The sequence below is a fragment of the Nesoenas mayeri genome (assembly GCF_963082525.1).
Source record: "Nesoenas mayeri genome assembly, chromosome: 2".
In the NCBI taxonomy this organism is placed as follows: Eukaryota; Metazoa; Chordata; class Aves; order Columbiformes; family Columbidae; genus Nesoenas; species Nesoenas mayeri.
This window is the reverse complement of record NC_137543.1, coordinates 65292980-65318538: the sequence shown is the minus strand read 5'-3', so window position 1 is coordinate 65318538 and position 25559 is coordinate 65292980. Positions and strand designations below refer to the sequence as shown.

General features: G+C 39.4%; 1 protein-coding gene across 1 annotated transcript in view; it reads right to left on the bottom strand.

The window, feature by feature from the left end:
- Positions 1-25559, bottom strand: part of LOC308053297 (dynein axonemal heavy chain 5-like) — a gene marked incomplete at both ends in the record, with an annotated part of 168550 nt that overhangs the window by 55939 nt on the left and 87052 nt on the right. Inside the window, 10 exons of the mRNA XM_080364153.1 lie at positions 2087-2305; positions 11041-11208; positions 14318-14533; positions 14908-15188; positions 16380-17044; positions 17709-17863; positions 19064-19306; positions 19394-19600; positions 20412-20741; positions 21747-21953. Of these exons, the coding sequence (XP_080220279.1) occupies positions 2087-2305; positions 11041-11208; positions 14318-14533; positions 14908-15188; positions 16380-17044; positions 17709-17863; positions 19064-19306; positions 19394-19600; positions 20412-20741; positions 21747-21953 (2691 nt within the window). The remainder of the gene's footprint in view (positions 1-2086; positions 2306-11040; positions 11209-14317; positions 14534-14907; positions 15189-16379; positions 17045-17708; positions 17864-19063; positions 19307-19393; positions 19601-20411; positions 20742-21746; positions 21954-25559) is intronic.

Below are 25559 nucleotides of genomic sequence, written 5' to 3'. Positions count from 1 at the left end.
CGCTCCTCATACTGCTTCCCCTCCAAACCCTTCACCAACTTCATAGCCCTCTCCTGGACACTCTCCAGTAGCTTTATATCCTTTTTATCCTGTGGCGCCCAGAACTACACACAGTGCTCCAGGTGAGGCCACACCAGTGCCATGGGGACATGGTGGGAAGGCTTCCACAACCAGAGTGCTACAACACATGTCCAGGCTTGTCAGGAAGGACAGGCTGGGAAGGTGAGGAGTTCTCTTTCATGTGAGAGAGCAGGTGGAATGCAGGGAGCTCGGCATCCGAAAGTCTAGGGGGAACAATGCACCAGTTGAGAACTTATCAGTTAGGATTAGAGGGCAAACCAACATGGGTCATGTTGTGCGTGTCTGTTACAGACAAGGCAATCAGGAAGAAGTAGATGAAGTCTTTTTCAGGCAGTGGATGAAACCTCACATTCCCCGGCCCTGGTCTACATGGGGCACTTTAACCATCCTGACATCTGAAGAGCAGACAACACAACAAGACACAAGCATACCAGGAGGTTTTAAGGAGTGCATTGACAAAAAATTCTTAGCATGGATAACTGAGGATATAATGAGGGAACGCTGTTGGCTCAGCCTCAGACTCGCAAACAAAAAATAACAGGTCAAGGATGTAAAGGCTGGGGGCAGCCATGGCTGAGAGAATTGAGATTGTTTAGCCTTGATAACAGATGGTTCAGGCAGAACTTTATCAGTATGTAAAAATACCTGATGGGAGGGTGTAAAGATGATGGTGCCCAACTCTTTTCAGTGGTACCCAGTGAAAGGACAAGGTGCAACAGGCACAGAATTAAATACAAGAACAAAATAGACACAAAGAACAAATAGACACACATTTTTACAGTGAGAGTGGTCAAAGACTGGAATAGGTCATCAAGAGAGGTCATGGAGTCTCTGTCTTTGGAGATACTCAGACCCCAACTGGACAATTCCCTGATCAGCCTGCTCTGATTGACCTTGCTTTGAGCAGGCAGGTTGGGTTAGATGATCTCTAGAGATCCCTTCCAACCTTAATTGTTCTATGATTCTGTGATTTTTCTGAATATTATTTTTGAGTTTTACTTATTCCTTTCTCTCCAGATTTCTGTTCCCTTCCAATCACTCTGCATGCAATCTTGGTCAGGATCTCCATGTTTTAAACTTAGAAAATACACATTTAATCCAATATCAGTTTTGGCCAGGGCTCAAAGTGCCATATATAGTATTTTATCTTTTTGTCTGAATTTTCAAAAGTAGAATGGAATAGCAGCTCTTATGAGACCTCATAGCACAAGGCTTCAGAAAACCCACAATAAGGTACCATAACTTCCTATTTTGATGTTGCTCTTAAATTTATAAATTCACTGAAAAACATGATAAAGCATCTAACAGTTTGACTGATATATTTTGAAGTACAGCTATGCAAACAAATGCTGAAATCCTGGCCTCACAGGATGCAATGGCTGAAGTCAAAGCTCTCATCAATTTTGCCTCTGTGTGAAATCAACCAAGGAATTATCAAAGCAAATAATCAGATGAGAAAAAAAGAGTGTCGTGCTTCCTCTGCAAACCTTCAGGCTGAAGCCAGAAAAATATGCATAGGAAAGGTAAATTTCAAGTGCAGTACAAAGGATAATGATTAGCCCATAATTCTGTAAAAACTTCAAACAGAATTCAGGAAATTAGTCAAGTTTCAAATTCCTGTTCTTGTATACTTGGTGAGAAAAAGAGTAATCCTTATAAATATTTTAGGGCAATTATTTAGGTTAAGCCTAATTCCTCTTCTTATTAAAGCTAAAAAGAATTTGGCTCCTTGGCTTTAAATCTGAACTTTATTCTAATATGAGCTGTATGATATGACATAAATCTTCATACAGAAGAATTAAGTTCACACAAGAAATTGTTTTACTTTGTTAGATACATTAAGCTCAAGCAAAAACATATATATAACTAAAATGAAGTGTCATATGATATCAAAGTGTCACTATGCCTTCTTGAATTTCTTGAATTTCTGCTAATGATCATCATGGAGTATTCTCAAAACTGAGCACTTACTTTGTGCTGGAAACCTACTCATATGTTCTCATACCTTTTCTCCACCTAATCCTTCAATCAGAGCTGTGGCATTGTTCATTTTCCTTCTGCATGTCTCAGCATCATCAAGTAAAGCCTGCTTCTCTTTCACAGCAGTATCATACATGGCTTGTACTTGATCCAGTTCCATTTGCTTCTCATCCAGCTGAATTTGTGCGTTATTCAGTTCTGTTTGGGCAGCTGCAAGTCTTCCCTCTTGCAAGGCTAAATTTGCCTGCAAACATTTAAAAGTTGGTTAATACCAATTATTTGGCAAGAGCAAATAACATGTATTCAATGGCACGTGTACTATATTGGGTACTTTTTAAAGCAATACACATTTAAGATGACAGCAGTTATTTTCCTCTCCTACTGTTTTAACCTAAAATGGGAAGGCAAGCATAATATTACAGTTATTCAACACAATTTAGAAACATTATAATACTATTTTCAGAATGATCTATTGATCACACAATGATCAATGATTTGAAATCACAATACACTTGAAATAGCTGTGTATTAGGTATATGAAGCAAGCCATACAATGTTTTCTGTAATATATTGTCAATCCAAGAGAAAATTAAGATTGTCCTTACAGATTATAAAATAATAATAATGATAATAGAAACTACTCTTCTCCTCTCTTTTCCCATCAATTACTTCTAAAATAAAAATATAAGAAATGCATTTTTTGCTCCTCTGGAAACTAAAACTCTAGAGATTTTTCTCACATCTCTATAAAAATTTGAATGATGCATTGCCAGTCACTTAAATGTGGGCTCTTAACCTGTATATTCCTAACGCAGGAAAAAAAAAAGTATTCTGTGATTTCAGAATCTGTTTCCAAATGTATGTTTGCAAAGGATAAGAGACTGACAAAGTTCTTATGAAATTCACACTTACAGATAAAGGTTGCTTCCATTTACTCTGAATATTTGTTTAAATATCATGTATCTTTTTCTGCTATAAGAGTTATGGAGATGGAAACCAAGAATCTGTAAAAAATGTTTTATTACAATATGAAACTTTACACTCACATTACATTAGAAGAGTAACAGTACAAGGAATCTCTGGAATGACATTTAGTAAACAATATATGTACTATATTGCCCCCACCATATGTTACATTTTTACATTAGATATTGACTAAAAATATAGATTTAATTCTTATCAAAATATGCTAAAATCAGCTAATTCTTCTTGCTTTGCATAGGAAAAAGAGAAAAAAGGAAAAGAAAAACAAAAGAGAGTAGCCAAGATCATATTTTGAGATCTAGGTATGGTAAAAAATTCAGCATGAAGTCTGGTGGATTTCAAAAGACAGGTCTGTGAGCAGGGAATTAGAGAAGCATATATGTACTAAACAACAAAGCAGTGCTGCTTTAAGAGTTACACATCTAGAGAATAGCACTGTCAGCAAAAAAATTGTTTACTGTAGCCACTGTGTCCGTTGGCAGATTCTAGAGATAAACAAATATTTTACAATGGAGATAAGCCAGTAAAATGGCTGCTCATAAAATTTCCATGTATAAGAATCCTGAAATATTTTTACTCCACTGTTCATCGAAGAGTACATTAAACAGCATCTCCTGGAGATAAACATTGTTAAATCAGCGAGTCTTGTTAAGACGCAGCTAAGCAGATTTCAGAACCACTGCTGTTATTTTTTAGTGAATCTTGGACTATCATGAAAAGTTTAAATAGTAAAGGCGATTTGACTGGGTGATGTAGTGTTACTGTGTCCTGCACTGGGGGGAAACTGGGGAGGGTGAGGTAGGAGAGAAAGAAACAGTGCAGGGTTCTTTCTGAAACTTAGTAAGAAAGGACCAACGGATTAATTAGATAGCTGCTTTAAAAAGATCCATAATATGAAGAGGAGAACAGATAGTGAGTAAATCTTCCATCCCTGCGGGTGCCAGACACCTCACATTCATGCAGCATCAGCCAGAGCCTGGACAGATTTTCCCCATGGCGTGCTGTGCAGGGCAGATTCTCTCCATGGAGAGAAAGCTCACCCTTTTGGTCATTCAAGCTATTATAAACTCCATATATTATTCTGTCTTATTAAACCAGTTACCTTATTAAGCCATCTGTTGTCAGGTCTTTCTTAACTGAGATCTGGAAAGAGCCCTGCACCAGCCCTCTCTCTCCTACCTCACCCCTATCCCTCCATCCCCAATGCAGAGCATCCTCTTAGCCTTAAACTCCATGAGGGCTAAAATTGTGAGTAAAACAAAGCTATGACATACTATTTCACCCCCAGCTGACAAATAGTGAGGTTACACAGGGAACAAGAACCTTGGAGAGTTGGGAAGAACAGCCTAGGCAGAACAGCTGGAACAACACAGAACTTACACCTGGCTGTGCTGATTCATATTTCACCTTGACATTTATCACAGCAGGATGTGAACCTCAATGGGAAAGAATGGCTATGTGAATTCCCAACACACAGGCCAATGATGCTTTGTAAATATGAAAAAAAGACCTCCACAAAGCAATATGCTACCCAGAAAGGTGCAAAAGACTGATAAAACAGACTTCTCAGTTCTTAAAAGCTGCTATAAAGCTACCAGCTTTGAAGATGTAGGGACAATGAGAAAATATTTCAGACAAGTACAAAGAAAAAACACTTTGTATTTTAACATGAAAAAAAATTACTTATACAAGACCTCATGGGGAGAAGATGACTTGTAACAGAAATCATTTTATAGGCAATCCAACCAAGGTTTTCAGCCAATTTAAGGGTAATCATCACAAAGTAGTAATACATTTTGGTATTAGTTTGATTCATAGGCTGCTTAATCATCTGAGCTGAATAATGGTTGATCACACAAGAATAACTACTAACGTACCAGGGTGACCATCTATGTGACTCCCAAAGGCAGAAAGACTACTTGTTTCAGATTACCCTATGAAATCATACTTGTCTTTCCAACTTCATTTTTCAAAATTACATGGGTACAAGCATGGCTTTTGTATTGACATCACTGGCAGGTTGGTTGGCAGCTTCCTGAACAGATCTTTGCCATGAGAGCAGGAGGAAAGCTCTGGTGTCAAAGAGAATCTTCTGGACAAGAAGGCTATTACAGTCTCAAGCAGCCTCAGATAAAGATTTCTAGCCAGTTACAGGTAGAAGGAAATGTATCTCCCAGCCACAAAAAAACGCTGTGACCCTTCTAATTTTAGTGGCATTGCTATGTGAACAAGCTTCACACGCTTCATTTCATCTCTCTGAGTCACACAGCAAAGCAAGGATTAACAATTTGTTTCAGTTGATGCAGCATAAAAGCCAGAATAAATGTATTTTATATGAATGAATTATGAGGATTTGAGACATGAGATCCACGCTCTCATCTGCGCTCCCGGAGAGGGGAGCTAGGTGTTGAGCATTGTTAAGGATCATGGCTGAAAACACTGTGACTAGTTCAGCCAGAAGAAGACACATTCAGAGCAGGAGGCACTGCGATCTACACGTCAAGGATGAGCTAACGAGCCACAGATCAGGCTGGCTGACCGACAGGAGATGGAGGATGTGCTGGAGGGCACATAGCCCCATCTGATATGCCCAGCTTGGCAAACAAAGGAGAAAAGTTGAGACCCCTTTCTCATGGACCAGGGCTTGTCGAAACTTGTTGATCTTTTGCAGTCACCATTTCCCCCTGGATTTCTGCATGACACTTCTTCTCAGTGAGGGTGACAGACACTGGAACAGGCTGCCCAGGGGGGCTGTGGAGTCTCCTTCTCTGGAGACATTCAAAACCCACCTGGACATGTTCCTATGCGACCTCACCTAAGCATTCCTGCTCCAGCAGGGGAATTGGACTAGATGATCTTTTGAGGTCCCTTCCAATCCCAAACATACTGTGATACTGTGATACTGTGTGACACAAAGGGAGACCCCTCAACGTGGCCCAGGACTTGTCCAGACTTGTCCCTCTTTCGCAATCGCCACTTTCCCCCCCAGACTTTACTCTGGGAGCTATAAAAGCTCACCCTAAAACAGCACCAGGGAGGGAATACCAGTCTCATCTAAGGGCCTGTCCAGTCTCATCAAGGGAACACCAGCTTCACCAGGGCCTACCAGTCTTCACTGAGGGAATACCAGCTCGGCCTCACCAAGCACCCTGAGGACCCTCACTCTGAACCAGACATCGGAGGAGGCTGCGCTCCTGACCCCAGCATCCTCGCCGTGGAACACCGAGGCTACACATCATCGTACAAGTCCTGTCATCCACACCATGGGGCCGTAAGAGACTGGATCCCTCACTCCTTCCTTCCTTTCTCTCTGCCCTTTCCTTCTCTCCTTTTTCCTTTGTCTCTCCTCCCATATATATATATATTACTCTCTTTCTCTCTCCCTTATACCTTAGTTTTCCTTCCTTCTCTACCACTCTCTTTCCCTTTTGAACATATAAGGAAAACACCATCTTTAAGCTCTGCTGTTGATTTCTGGCTAAATTTCATATTATAGCTACTGATGGTTGTCAATACACCACTCGTAATAGGATTTTTTGCTGTTAATTGGTTGGTAAGTTCTGTTATACTTTTGCCAAGTCACCATTCGCTGTAACCAATATTCCAACAGGTACTTTTAGTAAAACTCACAATTGAATTGGCCCCCGGAGGTGATTGTCTGTCATTCACTTCACATAACCGCGCAGAATGAACCCAGAGTTAACTCACACCTGGTCTCATCTGTTGAGTCAAGGCGCGTGTTGCATCTAGAGTTAACTCATCCCTCATCCCATCTGTCAGGAAGGGACACTAGGCTAGAACGTGCCTAGGCTGGCGTGACAGAAGCAGCTTCAGCCTCTTCTTTCCATTGGGGAACCACGTAGACAATCTTCTTGACATCTGCTCCAGCCTGTGCCTCTACCTGTCCTCTGCTGTGTCTGTCTGGGTAGGGCAAGTGCTGAGACAGTACCTGTGCCAACAATGGCCACAGACTACATAGTTAAGCAGTTGTTTTGCCTTCTTCCAAAATGCCATGAGAGAGGACTTCATAGCAGGTGGTGAGACGATCCTGCCCCTTTTAACCTTTTTGCATTCCACATAAAACCAGGAGAAATAAACATGTAATTACAGTCCACAGCTATACTATTAAATTAAACATGACTAGGAACTTTCTCTGGCATTGAGGTTAACTGGCATAAACTAGCTCACATTAAGCTCTCCTAGCCTCTAAAACAGTCTGGCTGCATGCAAACAGCCTTTTGGTAATGGCCCTTGGACCAAGCTAGTTCCTGAAAGGTGCGCAAAGGTGGCTAAGAAAATACTGCTTAGCCAAGACCAAATTCACAATAGGGGTCACTTTAACATTTCAACACTGCAGATAACCACTTCCCAGTGTCTAGAAAAATTCCCTGGTACTGCTGAATTTATTAGTATTGACACAACCATTAATTTCTTGTTGATTCATTGCAAACTCAGTTTTGCAAAGACATGAGTATATCTGGCCCTGATCCAAGGCAGCATTTAAATAAAAATGCTTTCTCCAGTTAAAAAAACTCACACCATTTAATGCTATCCCTGCTCTGGAACGGAATGCTCAGCCCAACCCCAGGTCACTCTGAAGAGCAGCTGTTACTGAGGAAATCCAAGACATGTTACTAGAAGCAGAACCCGTAAGAAAAAAAGCAGCTGAAACATTATAGTTCACCACAGGTAAGGAAGATTTGGAGCTTTCCCAGCATCTTTTTTCAGGAATTTTAGCTTTCAAAGTTCACTGTTCTTACAGCCCATTGAGCACTCATTACTGCTGGACCAGGCCCAAAGGCTTCTTGCACATGGACACTCTCCCTCTGCTCATGAGCTCCTATGGATGTGCTGGGTGACCACTGTTGTGTTTTGCTTCAGTCCTGCCCTGGGCACATGGCATCTGACTGACAGCTCTTCATGTAAATGCAGTCTTAGGCTGTTCCTGTCCCACATCATTGTAGATTTTTCACATAGACGCTCCACTGTTTTTGTATCAACTTTCTCAGACATTTGGGTCAATCTCTTCTCCCAAGTAACAAGCAATAGGAGGAGAGAAAAAGGCTAAAAGTTGCACCAGGGGATGGCTAGACTGGATATTGGGAAAAAATTCTTCACTGAAAGGGTTATCAAGGATTGGAACAGGCTGCTTAGGGAGGTGGTTGAGTCACCATCCCTGAAGGTGTTTAAAAAATGTGTAGATGTGGGTCTTAGAGGCATGGTTTAGGGATGGACCTGCAGTGTTAGGTTACCAGTTGAACTTGATAATCTTAAAGGTCCTTTCCAAACTAAATTATTCTACAATTCAATATCACTATAAGTTTGGATTAATTGTTATTTAGGGCAACATTATAAGAGAGGCAAGCACATACACAGGTTTTGCGGACATTCCAAAAACAATGTTTTCACTTCATCAATACAAAAAAAAATATACACATGCAAACAGGTCCATGTAGAGTGACATAAATAAAATCTTGGCCTCATTTTTTTTTTTTGCTATTACTGAACATTCTTTGAGATTAAAAACAACCTTTGCAAGGCACTGAGATCATGAGTCTTATCTGCTTTTCAAAGCCTCCACTAGCTACTGAAAGATTCTCCATTTTCCATTCAGTTACATGTCCTGACTTTGATCTGCTTTGCTAGGTGATCTAATCCTCCCCTTTACCCCCCAGAGTATACATTTTCCTTCCACAGTTATTGTGGACCTTCAATTCAAACTTGAGCACTTGTTTTCCTGCCCAGTGGGCATCACCTTGACAAGGACAGACACTTATTTAAATGAACGACCATCACATTTGACACTCCTTGGCTGTTACCTCTTCCTCAGGTGCGAGATTTCCTAGTATTGCCTGCTGTGTTTTTTAGTTCAGCGTGGAGACAAGTGAAAGCAGAAACGGCAATAAAGTCTCACATCTAAAACTGAGTTTCATGGGTAGAATTCTCAATATCAAACAGAATTTATAAACTGTAGACAAACTTCCCTTGATCATCATAACAGCCTAAGGAGAACTTAACTAAAATCACTGGAGACATCTCTAAGGAAATTCATACCCCTATACACAGTATTTTAATTGGAGGCTAACAGAAATACAGCAAAATCCCAGGCTTCTTTATTCTGTTGTTATATTCTTCAACTGATGAATAAATAGCAGACAATGTTTCAGAATTATCAGGCTAATCCAGCAGGCTTGTTTACTAGGTAACAATCTAGAGAGGAACAGGTGACAGTCATGCTGAAGGTTCATTGGAAAGGCACACACACCTGGTGATCGCTCTATGATAAGCAGGTACACAGCGTTGTATTTGCAGGCAACATTTGCTCATACATTCTGTGTCTGATTCTAACTAATGACCCTTAGGCTGCAGGCCACATATCTGAAGAATGTAGGTATCAATTTCTAAGAGTGAGAGAATTTTTGCAGACTATATTTACTAAAATATAAGCCACTATTACTTAGTTTTCACAAGCAGTCACATTTAAGATAAATGAGGCACTGAGTCTCAGTTAAAATGCAATTTAAAAACATATTGGATGGATTTTGCAGGTGTTGAAGGGGGTTTATCTCCGAGAACGGCAGTTAGGATAAAGCAGCTTGATTAATTCATTCAGTAAACCTGCTTTTAGCACCGGATGATTTAGTGTGTGCTAGTACTTTATGTTTAATTGTACATTTATTTTCAATTATTTTCTTAGCATCACTCCAGTGCTCCCTGCAATACCTCCTGCATACTTTAAACACTTCCTCCCTCTGTCATCTTCAGTTTTAAAATATTTGTGATTGTTGCTATACCTGACAATGAGCAATACCTGACAATTCTTTGCCAAGAAATGCATGCTCAGTCTTTTATCAGCTACAGTGTGACAAGAATGTAAATACTTGAATACAAAGTTAAATTTATATGTAATCTGAAGTCATATATATTCAAATAAGAACTCTAAGAGTACTTTTGCAGCTTTCAGAGTTGCATCTGCATATAAAGCCACTCTTTCCCCTATGTCTTGCTCTCTTTTATAGCTCTGAATAGCCACATTTCAAATTCTGTTTTCATTAGTGAACATCCCATTATTTGAAAAGGGAATTGCTGCTTATAGAAATATAGTCTTCTCTATCAGCTACTGGAATAAAAAATATCATGCTTTCAACAAATTTGAATCAGACCCATCTAGATATACTAAATGAACATGCCATGAGTTTTGAATATACCATTGATACAGTGGCTTATACAATAGGAGACTGAACATAAGTACAGTGGAACCACAATCGATTTAATGTATTTCTTCAGAAAAGAGCCATAAAGTCTCCTGTAGAAGCAATGATTATAAATCACTATAAAAATATTCAAAACCAATTTTTTTCAATATGCTCATAAATGAAACATTTCCAAGACAATAAAGCTATCTGTAGGAATACAGACAAAGGTAGCTGATCCCTTTCTACTACAGTTCAATGTTACAACAGAATCCTATGCCAAGTGACTACTTACTTTATTATATATACACTCACGTAGCAGTTTGACAACCTGAAGTTTTCTTAGAAAGCTGAATTCCAGCTAAATTCAATTAAAGAATACTTCTGTGCCAAGAACGGTCTCTCCTCTCCCCAATTGTAGCCAGACCACACCGAGTGTGCTCCTTCACAGGCCAGTGGGACTGAGAAGTTTTCTTGAAACCACACTGCCTGGCACCAAGTTTGAGACCAGAGACAGTGCCAGTATCTCCCACCTGCAGATATCCAGGCTCTAGAAAGAACCCATGTACTAAAGCTCCCAGCAAAAACTGACTGTGTTCACACAAGTCACCACAGGGTAGCTGTGGAAGGGAAAGAATTGCCAGGACACATTTAACCTCTGCATGCCTGACTTCACAACTGGATGTGTAGAAACAAGAACTTCTTATAACTCGTGATTTTTTTTTTTAGCCAAAACAGCACAACATTTTTCCACTCAACTGTAGTAATCGCTCAGAAGAACAAAATGAGTAATATGAAATACCTTAAGAGGAAGAACTTCTTTATTAATACCATAGAAGTAAGCCATTGCTTGTGTCCATGAGCAAAGACCTGCTACATTTCCACACACTTTTTTAGCAGTCTCAAGATTATAATCCTCCATATCCAAATAAGGCTCTAAAAGCTCCACAGTTTCTCCTGTAATTGAGTCCTAGTCAATGAAAAAAAAAAAAAAAAAGGCATTTTAGAATAAAGTCTGCTTCACAGAAACATTTTTTCTTTTTAAAAGCATGGTGCTACCACTTCTTACAGAAGAAATGAAAACAACACTGTCTTTCACTCTCATAAAGGACAGAAGTGTAGCTGTTTTTTGTGAACTCAAGTGAAAATAGCTGCTACTTCCATTGCAACAGGTTGACTTGAATTTGTGTTTAATATCCCTGTTTGACCCATAAGATTTACAGACAGATCTAAGTTATTATAAGTACCTTCTTTCCTCTCCTCCTCAACTAGATATTCTTGCCCCATCTTTAATAGAATCATAGAATGTCCTGAGTTGGAAGGGACCCACAATGATCATCAAGTCCAACTCCTGTCCCCCGCACAGGGCAACCCCAAAATTCACACCAGGTCTCTCAAGGCATCGTCCAGTTGCTCCTTTAATACATGTTCTCAGAGTGTGCCTCATACAAGCTCGTACGTTGAATTTCTGTACACACAGTGGTGAGGTTCTCTTTGCATTTTTTTTAAAGTGTGCATGGACAACAATATAATGGTTAAATTTGTGTTCTTTTATAGGTCATGTTTGCAGGATGTGGAAACCCCAGTCTAATTTTTCTCCTCGGTTTGAATAAGTTAATGTGATAGTAGTATGCTTTAGTTAATAGGCTACTGTAAAGAAAGACTACACTGTGAAAGAAGAAAGAACAGAGATTTAGTGTTTCAGAAAATCAAACATTATTAGGAAGTCCGGTGCTCAGGGCTTTCACCTGAATACAGGGATTCTAGTCCCTGGAACACATGGAAGTGTTTACTTTAATACCATCAATAATGCTCAGTGAGCTAGTTTGGAAGAAAATATGACACCAAACTAGCGATTAGTTTTCTTCTAGTTTAGTTCCTTGAAGAAGCTCACCATGGCATCAGACAGGCACCAGCATGAGCACAGCTAAGGAGTCAAACATGCAGCTTTAGGAAGGAAAATGGTGAAATTGCAAGGCACTGACTTCACTTCACTGGAGTTAAGCCTTTTCCTTAACCATAAAAGTGATTTATCTCAGCTGTGCATTTCATTATACCAATATAAGATTTCCTACTCACCCCGCTTCAAAATTTGTTGAGAATATGGAAGCCAGATCTTTGACGATGGTGCTTAATCTATAATTACGTAAGTGTCAGAAGAAAATTGAATTCATCTCCTTAAGCAATGTGGAGTGTAGAAGAGCTTATAGAGGGTAACAATGGTTGCTTAACAATAGAGGCATTAAGAATCTTCATTTTTTCTCTGCAATGTATTAATGCCTTTCTTTTAAGGCATCTAAAAATCATCCTCCATTCATGCTGTCAACCAATATATCCTTTTCCTGCCTTTCTGCATACCAGAAAGGACTGTCTTGTACTTGTCTGATCCCTAGCTGCTATAATAACAAAGACATTAATTATATTATTCCTAAAATCAGACAGTGATTTTATGAGCATTGGCTAAAATGTGAAGTAGTGCTGGACAAATATTTTGACTTTTCAATTCTCCGACTCAAAATTATGAGCTAGGAAGCTAGCAAAGGTGAAACAAAGACCAATAAGCAGTGGCCTAAATTTCTGTTCAAGAGCTTGAAAATGTCATGCTTTTCCTTCTAGGTAATGAATTTTAAACCCAAGGAACTATTCCATCCACTACTCTTCCTTGCCTAAAAAAATTAGGGAAGAACAAGAGTCTCACAAATCAGTGAGCAGTGTAGTTTACTCAGAACTTGAGTTTTGAGCTTTGTTCTCATAAATACTTGATCTTAGAAACAAGAAATGAGGCAGGGGGACAGCAAGTGAAGTACATAATTTTGGATAGAAGTAGTCTGGTGTTCTTCACCGCATTCATCAGTATCATTTCCTTCAAGAAATCAGTCCCACAGAGGTTGTTCTGACTCCTTTGAGTAAAGTTAAATGTGTTGCAAACTACCAGCAGGAACACATACACTATTAATATGTGCCAAAACTGAGAGCCTCATTAGAGAGAAGCTTGAGTAAGGGGTGCATAATTAGTCCTCATTATCTTTAAACTCATTTCCTCTCTCTGTTTAGTGAAGATAGCACTTGGAAAAGTGACCAGATTGAAAGCCCCAGGAAGAGACTGTCTACAGAAGCAACACAACTTTTCACATGGTGCCTAGTCAATAAGGCTCACTGGGAGAAATGGCTCCTGGGGATAGTGAGAATCACAGTTTCAAGCCTCAGCTGCACAACAAAAACACTCTGGTAGCTTAAAACAGGCATCAGCAAAATGCGCAACTGAAGCAGATTAAAAAATCAGTGAACAAATCAAAGAGTATGTTTTGCAACATTGCAGAAAGCCTAGGTTTTGCCAAAAACTGCTTCGTTTTCTGGATTTTTAAGCTGGGCCTTATTCTGTCATTCCATAGTCCAGCATAGCTCTTCTTCTGGTCTAGCTGCCTGTGACATCTTCCTTCTCTTCCCTGCAGAGCAATTTCTCTTGTCTCACAGTCCAGTGAATCTCACTGTACATGGGACAAGTTTCTGCCCTGACAGAAATAAAAACCTGTGTTTGCTTTTATTTTTCTTACAGTCACTACTAAGGTTCTCAGTTCATTCTGCATATCCCTGCTTTTCTAGTGAAAGAACCCTGAAATTTCCTGAATATCTCAGAACTTTTCTGACAGGATGCTCATTTTCTTCTGTGTTTCCTCCTAGCTACCCACCAAACAATTCTGGAGATGGAGTTCCAGAGTGCTTTATATGCCAAAAAAAGCCTGGTAGCACCGGAGATGGTGAGCTATTTGAAAAATCAACACTGGGTCCTTTTAAGACAAATTCCTTCCGAGAAGCAGGAACTGGCTGAATAAAGATAACACTAAAGCTTCTCAAGATCTGACCTAGTGCTTGGGATACTTGTGTATGCCAGTAAAAATGCTTGCCCCAGGAGGAAGATTACTGAAATAATGAACCATGAAAATAGAGAGGAACACAGTCACAAAGGTATCTACAATTATAGGTACACAAAACCTCATCCGTTTCAAGCTGCCTTTGAAGGAACCATTTCAAATGATCTCTAAAGATCGTTACAGGAATAATAGTGCCACTACTCTTACCTTCTGGAATGTAAGCAACATGCTAAGAAATCCTGAATTATTCATTAGCTTCAGAGCCTCAGTCCATGATGGCTTCACACCTGGGCGTTCTTGATCAGGTGTTACTGAGTCTACTTTTCTTTGGAATAAAAGTAATACACAATCCATAATTCGCATTATCAAGTGAGGAGGTTTACCCAGTTTGCGAACAGTTGCAATGTCAGAAGGTTTTATGGTCTGAAAAATTCAAACAAAAAATAATATAGTTATTTAAGCAATCACTTGATGGTAGAGAATGAAGTTTTTTGGGAGGACTGGATATGTAATGCAATTGCTGTGGTTTTGCAGGTCACTCAGAAGCAGTACAGCAGGAAGTCCTTAAAGGTAGTTACCACTCAATGACAGCTTTATTACCTTACAGTAGAGAAGGTACTGCCTGTTTTACCTCTCCGGTGCCTCAGTTTTCAGGTCTTTTCTACAAGGACCAACAGGTCAGTGCTAATCCTGTCAATATTTATTTTTTTTTATTTAGCAAATCAGAAGCATAAGCTATATTATTACAAAAACCAGTCATTAACTACATACATGTTCAGAATATCTTTGATTCTGACCTGCAGGGCTGCCTCGGCTTCTTCCAATGCAGGTCTTGCAGCTTCAAGCTTCTTTTCTGCTGCTGCTTTATCAATGGCAATGTCATCTACAATGGCCTGAGCCTTGTCTTTTACCTTCTGCACCTGCATTTTCACCTTTTCAGCAGCTTGGGCTTTCATAGTTACTTCCAATAAAACTTCATCAGCTTTTTTTGAAGCTACAGCCAAATCTTTCTCTTTTGTCACCAACTCTTTGGAGAGATGACTTACTGAAACCTCAGCTTCCATCAGTTTTGCAAGACCTGTGTTGGACAAATCCATTTTAGCACTAGAAAGACCTGTTGCAAGAGAAACCTCAGTAAAGCAATATGGATACTTAAATGGATACTTAAGTTGTTCAGATTCATGTTTAGGAACCCCAGTGAGTGAACCCATTTGTTGAACACCAAAATTAAGCAGAGGTAATATCCATCTGCTATTTAAAGCTTTTTCTTTTTTTTTTCTTTTAATGGGTAAGAGTCTTCAGAGTCTGTCACTTGATCACTTGTTTATATTCTTATATATGAGAGGGACATTAAATATTAAACTAACATATTGAAAAGCATTAGTATTGTGAATGGCACTCTTAAAAATTATGTGTGTAATTTCAGAAATCCATAAGAAGTACCAGACTGTACTCTCTGTACAAAACAAAGAGGAATCTGATATCTTGAGCAATGCAAATGAAGACACAAGGAGACTAGGCTGAGCTTCCAAATTCAATATGTGAACGTCCAGATGAGAGAGGGGTAAAAGAAACTGAAGATTCTTGAGCAATGCAATGCTCCAACATTTTTATCAAACTATGAGAAAAATCACCTAGAAAAGCTGTAAGTAAAAAAATCCTTATCTTTCTAACCCTCAAAAAAACCCACTTATGTTCCTTCCAGGCGGCCAGCCACCTTTGGATATATATGTACATAACTCAGTTCTGCAACTGGCAACAGCGGGAGAAGAAACAATTTAAGTTCACATGCAACTCCAAACAGCATTCAGGTTTGGAAATCGTTTAATTATTTACTCTGTATGACTTTGTGCAGTGCAAGATTTTGGAAATTTTGCATTTTGCATGCAACTGTTTCTTTAAAAGATTCTTCAGAGTGACCCAATCTGAACATTTACTTACCTTTCCTTAGGTTTACTTATTTAAATGTGAAAAATAGGATCTCAGGAGTTCCTTGGTATGCATACATGTCAAAGCAGGAGTTTCAGGTATTTTAACTACTAACTAATACTATTTTCAAAACTCATCTGCAATCTGCAACATTCACAAAGTTCACTGAAACAAAACCTCCATATATTTTGTAATCACACACAACACAGCTGAAAACATTAAACTGCTTCCAAGTGAAAGTGAGCTCACTATTTAAATCCATACTTTTATATTCCTTTACTCAGATTCTTCTCACCTTTTTAAAAATAAACAAACAAAAATCAAACAGATTTTACAGTACCTGTTTTCATGCGTTCAGACAATTGTCCAACACTGTCAAACTTCTCTTTGTAAATAGCTTTGTAGCCTCCAATGAAGGACAGGTAAGATTTTGGAGTCACAAATGTTCGTCGCCTATATCGTTCAAAGTATTCAACACATTTTTCCGCCACAATGTCTTGAAATGTTCCCATGGTGTTAAAAACACTCTGTTTCACTTCATCTGTGCATTCAATATGGTAGGAAACTAAAAAATGCTGTGCAACTGCCACAAGAGCATCTTTAGGCCAGCACTGGAACCAGTCCATCGTACAGCCGGAAATCAGACCTGGAAATTTGAGTGCACGAGTTCTGAATTTTTCCCCAACAGGGGAAAAACAAAGAACGACATGCAGGTTATTACGCACTCGGGCAAGAAAGTAATTATAAAGATTTTCACTGGTGGGAGTACGCCTTGGATACTCCTTCTTCATTGCTGGTATGAGGTCTTGCGTGATTTCACCTATTTCATCTCGTGCAAAAAGATTTGAGACTTCACCCGAAGTCAAAACATTGTTCAGGTACTCAAGAAATGATTCATCTCTGATTTCATTGTCCGTGAATATAAAGACAATGCCCTTTCCTTTTTGCCCAGCGGTGCGGTACAAGATTTTCAGATCATCCAAAAGGTTATTGATGGCATATGTTCTGGGATAGAAAAGGATTAAAGAAAGAGAGAACAAAAACTACACATCATTTTAGGAAATAACTAGTTTCCTTGGTGCCAGAAAAAAAATCTATATAATTATTAATATCATATTTCCAGGCTTCATTTTTTCAGGGATTTTTTCTTAAGCATGTTCCCGAAGTGAATGATAAGTACACCCTATGTCAAAAAAGAAACAGATGGAAGGCAGTAATTGCTTCGAGTCCCTTTAAATTTCTACAGATTACTAAATTTCAGGACTACGTACTATTGAGTCATTGATAGCAGCTGTAATACAGTCTGGGCACATAAGCATCTATAGAAAAAGTTACTGTTTCCCCTGGCCATGAGCATTTGCCCACTATACAGAATACACCAGCAGATTATTCCATGGTATCTTTAGTGCAAAATGGTATTTTAGTGGGATTTCACAGGGGTGCATTGCAGACTCAGATGCTGCAGGAAAGAGAGATTTCTTGTCAATAGCATAATGGCAGCAGGATCTGTCATCTATAGATTGTGCATTTGCTCAGGCGTCTTTGAAAATGTAGTTTACAATGAGGGCTAAAACGTTTGACAGGTTTACATTTCTTCAAGTTGATTGTGAGACACTCATTTCTTTGGCAAATTAAGGAGCAAATGTCTATGTATACTGCATGCAGTTACCTTGTTAAAGTAATCTGAAATGTCTCATATCCAGCAATATATGACGCTAGTCTGGTCAGACTCTGTTTTCCAGATCCACCCACACCCACCAACAATGCATTTCCTTGTGGAGTACGAATAATCCGTGATATTTTAATCAAATGGATGATTGCATCCTGTGTATTGAGAGAAAAGGGGATTAAAAGATGTAAAAATAATAAAAAATATATTCAACTCAAAGCACATCACCAAGCAAATGCCTCTCAACAGCTAGATGGCTTCTCTGGAGCCTATGCCAAAGATTCAGTCCTGTACTCATCAAAATCACAGAATCATAGAATGTTAGAGATTGGAAAGGGACCTCGAAATGTTAGGGACCTTGAAAGATCATCTAGTCCAATCCCCCTGCTGGAGCAGGAACACCTAGGTGAGGTTACAGAGGAATGTGTCCAGGTGGGTTTGAATGTCTCCAGAGTAGGAGACTCCGCAACCCCCCTGGGCAACTTGTTCCAGTGCTCTGGCACCCTCACTGAGAAGAAGTTTCTTCTCAAATTTAAGTGGAACCTCTTGTGTTCCAGTTTGAACCCATTACCCCTTGTCCTATCATTGGTTGTCACCGAGAAGAGCCTGGCTCCATCCTCATGACACTCACCCTTTATATATTTGTAAACATTAATGAGGTCAGTCCTCAGTCTCCTCTTCCCACTGACTTCAGTGGGCAGCAGGACTAGCCCAACAGAAATGTCCGTGTACCAACCTCATATGAAGCAATGTCATATGCAGTCTTTGTAGCTGGCAGAGCTGAGGGCATGTCCCTTAGGGGACAGAAGGAAAAATAGAAAGGATGAGGATTAACACCCTCCCCCAGCCTTTTAGTTGAGCTCTTTACCGGCTCTCTAAATAGGCTGCCAAAATTAAAATACAACTACAGTATAGACATTTCTTATTCCATTGCTGTATTTATGTTAGAGCAAGAATTAATCTCAAATGGCCTAAGAATCTACCAAGCCACCCAGTTTAAAGCCGAAGAAAGCATCGTGCATCAAGAGACCTTTGAGAAGAAAGTAACTTTCAGAGATGCAAGACAATATTCATAATGTGCACTGTAGAAACAAATGAGTTGTGCTTCGCATTATGCAAAGCAGGAGAAAGAAAAGATTGGGAACTGCAAATAAATTGAATAATTTTTGGGAGAGAAGGCAGCTGGGAAACAGCAGCATGGCCTTATAGAGTTTACTTGTAAGGTTTGCTGGATACAGGGCTAGCCATTCTGAGCTATCTCCAAAATAAGTTGACAGGAAATTTCAAGATCCATGTATCAGTGAGTGCAAAAGACTCGGCACTTTCTGTATTAATATAATTATAGACACTAATACCTTGAAAAATACTAAATCCATCTTTGATCCTCTGATGGTTTCATTGTACTGTTGCATGAACATCTGTAATCTTTCAGCCAAATAATCCAAAGATGGGATAGGCTCGTAAATTTTAGGAGCCTTCAATTCTGCATCATCAGGTTCATCTCCAGTAGCTTCTGGGACATCACGCAAGAAATCCACAAAGTATAATTCTGTGGACTTATCTTCAAATAGCTTTTGACCATGTTCTGCAGAAGCAATCTACAACAACATATTAAGGACTGCTTTAGTAATGAAACATTTAATTGATCTCTTTCTCTGTCAAATACTGGAACGCTTTTTGCCTACCTTTTTCATCATATCTTCAAACCAGTCTTTATCACTTTGGTTGATGAACCTGTCTGCAATAACACGTCTGCATTCGTGCTGGAACAAGGCTACCAAAACACTGATGCTCTGGCAGACTTCAGAAGTAACTGTAAGTATTCCTTGCCAAATACGACTGAGGTCTCGTAAATTAAAGATGTAATGAAATTTAGCTGGAGTTGGTAACATCTACAAAATAACGTCATAAGCCATATTCAAATAACTACTAAATAAAACTATTTTCTATCTAGTACTAAATGAACATGAAAATTATCACAAACTTCAAAATCAATATTGCATTAAAGCAGAAATACAGGCTTGGAATTTAAGATGCAACAGTAAAAATGAAGAAATGACAGTAGCAATGACCAACTCTTAAATTTCACATAGATTTCGCTTGAGTTTCTTTGAATTTTTCAAGTCCCAGGAATATGGAGTGAAGGGCAGCCAAACAGGTTAGTTAACGATGGCATTAAAGGCAGCAGTAAAAACGTCAGCGTTGCTTAACCTGTGGTGTTGCTGCCGCCCTTTCTCCCAGATCATCTCTGTCACTCTTTTTTGTCCTTTCCGAGAACATGTGAGGAAGAAATCATTAGGAAAAGGAAGAGTAGATGAGGAAATTCAGATCTTTAAAGTATCTTGCAATTCCAGACATCCCTACAGAAGATTCCTATCTAATTGTTAATTCATGGTTCCTTATGTCCTTGAAATTTTCTAAACCAGAAGATGTCTAAATCTTCCTAAGTTTGCTATATTATACTTATGTAATCGAATTCTTATATTAGCTGTAGAAGGCACTGTATATGATTATGTTTTTAGTCAGTTAACTAGGTGCTGATAGCAACAGTTTTTAAACAGAGGCATCACCCAGCAGTTATACATACAGGTTACAGCTTCACAATATGAAGTATGAACACACATGACAGTACAAAAGACCTGGGTCCTGTTGCTTTGTCACAGTACAAGTGTTTCAAAGGCTTCTTAACAGACATAATTTTACCTTTGTTTTTGTTGTTTGCCAAACCTTTCGAGTTGTAGACACTAATGCTGATGCCAGTTTACATACTTCTGCAGGGAAACCTCGCTGTTCACAGAAATAGCCTTCAGCTATTGTTCGAAATATTTTGTCAACGGAGGAACTGGAAGGCAGTGTGCAGTTGTAGATGGTGAACTGGCGTTTCAGGCGCTGTGGGATGTCATTCCGACCTCCCCCAGGGTGAATCATAGCAGCTACAAACTGGACGTCAACCACATTTGTGAATTCTCCTGGCTTCTCCAAATTGTAGAAACCTTTCTGTTCCATCAACTGTCTTACAATCTCATTGGTGATCTAGTTATTGGAGAAAAAAAAAAAAAAAAAGAAGAATAAAAGAAAAAGAGAAAGGAGCAGTAAAGTATTTCAGGGTTCTCAACTTAAAAAAAAAGAAAAAAGGAAATCTCCAGTAAAACAAATTAGTCAACAGAAGGAAAGACATCTCTTATCTTTCTTAATTCCAGGTATTCTGCTGGACACTTCAGCAATTTATAAAGCCACACGACATGGTACCAAGTGCTCTGATGCAGCGGATTGCCTGTATGTAAGCTTCACATGCTAAGGAGTTGTGGACATGAGGTCAGACATTCAACCGGATTTCCATAATATCAATCTAACAAAATTCAGCACTTTAAAGCTTCAAGACAGACTATATACTCAGATTGACACAGGCACTCAGATAATGACAAAGAATGGTTACTTTAGTACAAAGCATAGTCACACATTTGCCTTTGTAGAGGCAGTGAGAGAACAGGATTATGGAGCTATACTGGGAGCAGGAAAATTACTTTTTCTGAACTGTAATTCTTTTGAACTTAAGTCTGATTTTCAGAGTATAGGTCTATGAATGTTCATTTATCAAGACCTCAAGACATCTCACTAGTCTTGGATGTCAACTGTGATGTTAGATTTCACCTAACTTGTACTTTAAAGTCCAGATTGGATAGAAGAAGGAAAGAGTGTCTGATTTCTTCTTGGATTTGAATGCTTCCTTTCCCAGACTGGTTTTTAGTACAGCTAGTTTGGAAATTTTTCAAGCTCTGCATGTAACCAAAACAAAAGGCTTAAAAACTACAATGATTGCAAGTGGCTTGATGTTGACCATAACCTTTTGGGAGTGACAGCTTACCATCCTTGTTAAAGCTGGCTTGGGAAAATTGCTTTTAGCAGACGTACTTGATGGTGTCCATATTGTGGTACCTTTTTCCTAAACTCTCTCATTTTTGCAACCTGCAGATCAGTATTTCCATCAACATCAATGATAACACCACCAGTTCCTAAATGTTAACATTTTCCTTTTACCTGATCCCCCCATTCATTGATCACAGGCATGTTGATGTCATCAATAAAGACGGTCATTTTCTTCCCTGATGGAGGACCATACGTAGTACCCATTCTTTTATCTATGTAACTTTCTATGCTCCTTTGGAACATATTTGGCAGAGTTGCAGAAGAAAAGTTTAGACATTTGGTCAAGTGAACATCAGGGTCATACTTGCTTGTGTAATCCTGAAAGATAAACCATTTTTCAGTAAAGTGCACCAGTAACTCCAGATGAATTCAATCAAAAGGAGATGCAGATGCTCAGCAGTCCTGCAAAAATCAGACACCTACAAAATCCCAGTCCTGCTATTAACTTCAAAATGTCAAACAGCAGTTTAGTTAAGAAAAACATACCATCTCCAACCCAAAATTCAAACAAACTCTCAGTTAATGCTTTGCATAAAGTTTCTAAGTATTAAAATTTATAAGCCCTTAACAGATTTCACTAAGTGTTACAACAAACAGACAAGTGACAACTCAGGAAGCAACTAAACTTTGCATTAGCGATTGTCAGGGTTTTTCTAAATTCAAGCTGTTAGTGATGATCTGTTACAGCAATCTGCAAAGAACAAGTGAAAAACAACATACTTTTTCACATTTATACCACAGCCCCTTATCATACCAAAAAGGCAGTATAAAGGAACAGTAGTGTAAAATTAAACCCAGCTACATCCCATTTACTGATAGTTATCCTCTCTTAATGAAGAAAGGAATCCTTGGGTTATATGAATGCACATAATTCCCACAGCTGCTGCTGATGCCCTAAAGCAACAAAGCTCTACTTTTTGTATTCAGTGAAACTTCATAATAGAACCGGAAAGAAAAAGATGTAACCCTGGAGTCACACCGAGGCATATATATATATATATATATATATAAAATATCAGAAATATTTTGTTTAGCAAGATTCCCGGGACATAAAAATAGTATCAAAACTCTGAGATTTCTAATATTATTTCTTTTTAAAGATTCAATTATTCTGCAATTATAATGAAGTTGAATCACTTAAATTCTTATCTTTATAACAGAGATGACTCTAAATGTTCTCATTTTGATACCTGCAAAAAAAACCCCTATATCATTGCTGATTAAATGTTCTAAGAACAACTCCAGTGAAACATATACTCTGTGTGACAACAGAAAGGAAAATACAGCTAAGCCCCCTCAAAATATTTTGACGAATAGCATTAAACTGTTAATTTTTCCAACTATGTTGATACAATGAGCACAATTTAAGAAAATATACCCTTCAGAAATAGTTTTTTCTCGGACATCACACAGATGACAATCTACACACACAACGTACACGCAACAGTCCTGTCTCCAGTGAGTACGCTTGACAGATGTGTGTTGGTGCAGGTCACTGCTCAGACCTCACCTTGTACAAAACTAATGTAAGGGGTGCAGGTGCCCAGATGGCAGTGGTGGGGGCTGCACGGAAGCCCCTTGTGAGAAGAGGACTGAGCTTCCCCATGCCAGACACTGCCGGTTCCAGCCAGCTCTAATGGACCCCTATAGCCTCTTTAAGAAAGGGCAAAATGCTGCCTGGCAGCTGAGAGGTAGAAGTGAGAAAAAATGTGAGAGAAACAGGCCTGCAGACACACAGGTGAGAGCAGACGGAGGGGGCAGCCCACGGTGCAGAGCATGGTGAGGCTGGTTGTCAACCTGCAGCCCACGGAGGTCCACGTTGCAGCAGATGTCCACATTGCAGTCCCTGGAGGTCCCCACACCAGAGAAAGTGGATGTGCTCTGAAGGAAGCTGTAGCATGTGGAGAGCCCACATCAGAGCAGGCTCCCGGCAGGAGCTGAGACCTATGGAGAGGAGCTGATGCACGAGCACCTTTTCTGGCAGGAACTAAAGCCCATGGGAAACCCATACTGGAGCAGCCCGTTCCTGAAGGACTGTGCCCCATGGGAAGGACCCATGCTGGAACAGTTCATGAAGAACTGCAGCCATGGTAAGGACCCATGTTGGAGTGGTTCATGGAGGACTGTAACCCGTGGAAAGGACCCCACGTGAAAGTTGGGAGCAGCATGGGGAATAAGGAGCAGCAGAGCAAAGATGTTATGGACTCATCACAGCCCCCATCCCCCTGTACTGCTTGGATGGGAAAGAAGGAGTGAAGATGTGCCTGGGAAGATGGGAGAGGCAAGGGGAAGGTGGTTTTAGTATTGTCTTTGGTTTTTACCATCCAACGCTATTTTTCATTAGCAATAACTTAATTTTCCCTATGTCAAGTCTATTTTGCCCATAACGATAACTGATGAGGGAATCTCCCTGTCCCTCCCTCAGCCCCTGTCCTGTTGAGGAGGGGAGGGAACCAGCAGTTGGGTGGGATCTTGCAGCTCGCCAAGGTCGACCCACTGCAAATATGAATACACAGCCATTTGAAACACATGTGCTTGTGTTTCATTCATTATGCCATTTCAAAATCTTTACATGGTAGCAGTAATATTCCACAATATATAAATGAGAACTATCTTTGAAAAATAAGAGGTTCTTTAATGGGATCATTTTTGTTAGTTAAACTGTCAGAGAATTTTCAACTCTACCATACCAGTTTCACATTAAATTCTGGATTTTTTTGCAGTTCGTGAATTAATAGCACAGAGACTAAAGGTCTTAAATAACATTCCCTTGTAAATTCTTTATTTTGACATATACTGATGTCTTACTCAATGCTGAAGATTACTTCAGATTAATTCAGATTACTACCTGAACTGTTCTATATTAAAACCTTTTTACTTTTTCATGAAACCAGATGCTTATATCTGGAAATTTCTTTTCCACAAGGAATAGTAAAGCAAAATTGTACAGAGGGTGAAAGCAGAAGGGGAACAGTTGTGAAGGTAGTTAACTTTCACTCCTAACCTCAAATGAGATCAAATATCTACTGGCATTATGCTCCCTTGTGTAAGGAACATACTCTGCTCTATAGAATAGACACGGGGTAAGCAGCTCCCAAGAATCAGCTCTGATTATTTTTAGGGACAGGAATGGCAGCTGAAGGCTGGAGGTTGCCAGGAGCTGGACAAAATCCAGTATGCAGAATATCAAAACCACCACCCGGACCCCACCTCTTCACTCTGCTAAAATAGTTCTCCAGCTGGTGCCAGGAACAGTAGTTGACATTACACCGGCATGCGTGTTGGCATCAACAGCTAAGCTGAAAAAGTAGTATTGATGGCTGCTGGCATTGGTACAACTCACTTTATGTCAGGGCTCAAAAAGCACATGGCTGGGGGACACAAAATGGCTCCGGATTTTAAGAAAGCCAAAGGTCAATTTAGGCCAGTGTTTTTCAGATATTTTCAATTTCAAGACCTCTGCAAATCCTCCAGTGGAGGTACAGATGCCCCTCTGGCAAACTCAGCTGTCCCAACAGTAGATCAGTTTTATTGAGCTACCTCTCCTTGATCAGAGTCTACAGATTCCACCAGAAATCACAGAAACCCTGCTGAAAACCATTTTCTTGCATTTTTTTCAAATAAGGAATGCCAAATTTGGTATGACTTCTGGGTTTGTTCAGCCTTTTGATTATTTGCTCTTCTGTAGTAAGTTATTATCTTTTTTAAGTGTCATATGATCAACCTGCACCTTTTTATAATATGGAAAGCACGTGTTTGTTAATGTATTAGCAATGCTGTTATTATTTTCTTCTACAGAAAGATCAATATGTCATTTTCAGTGAAGGAATTACAAGAGCAGATAATAAACACTACATTTACCCTCTGAAAATCACCCTGAGTAAAGAAGGAAGTTCTTTATTTCTCTTCAGTTTGGCTTGTGAA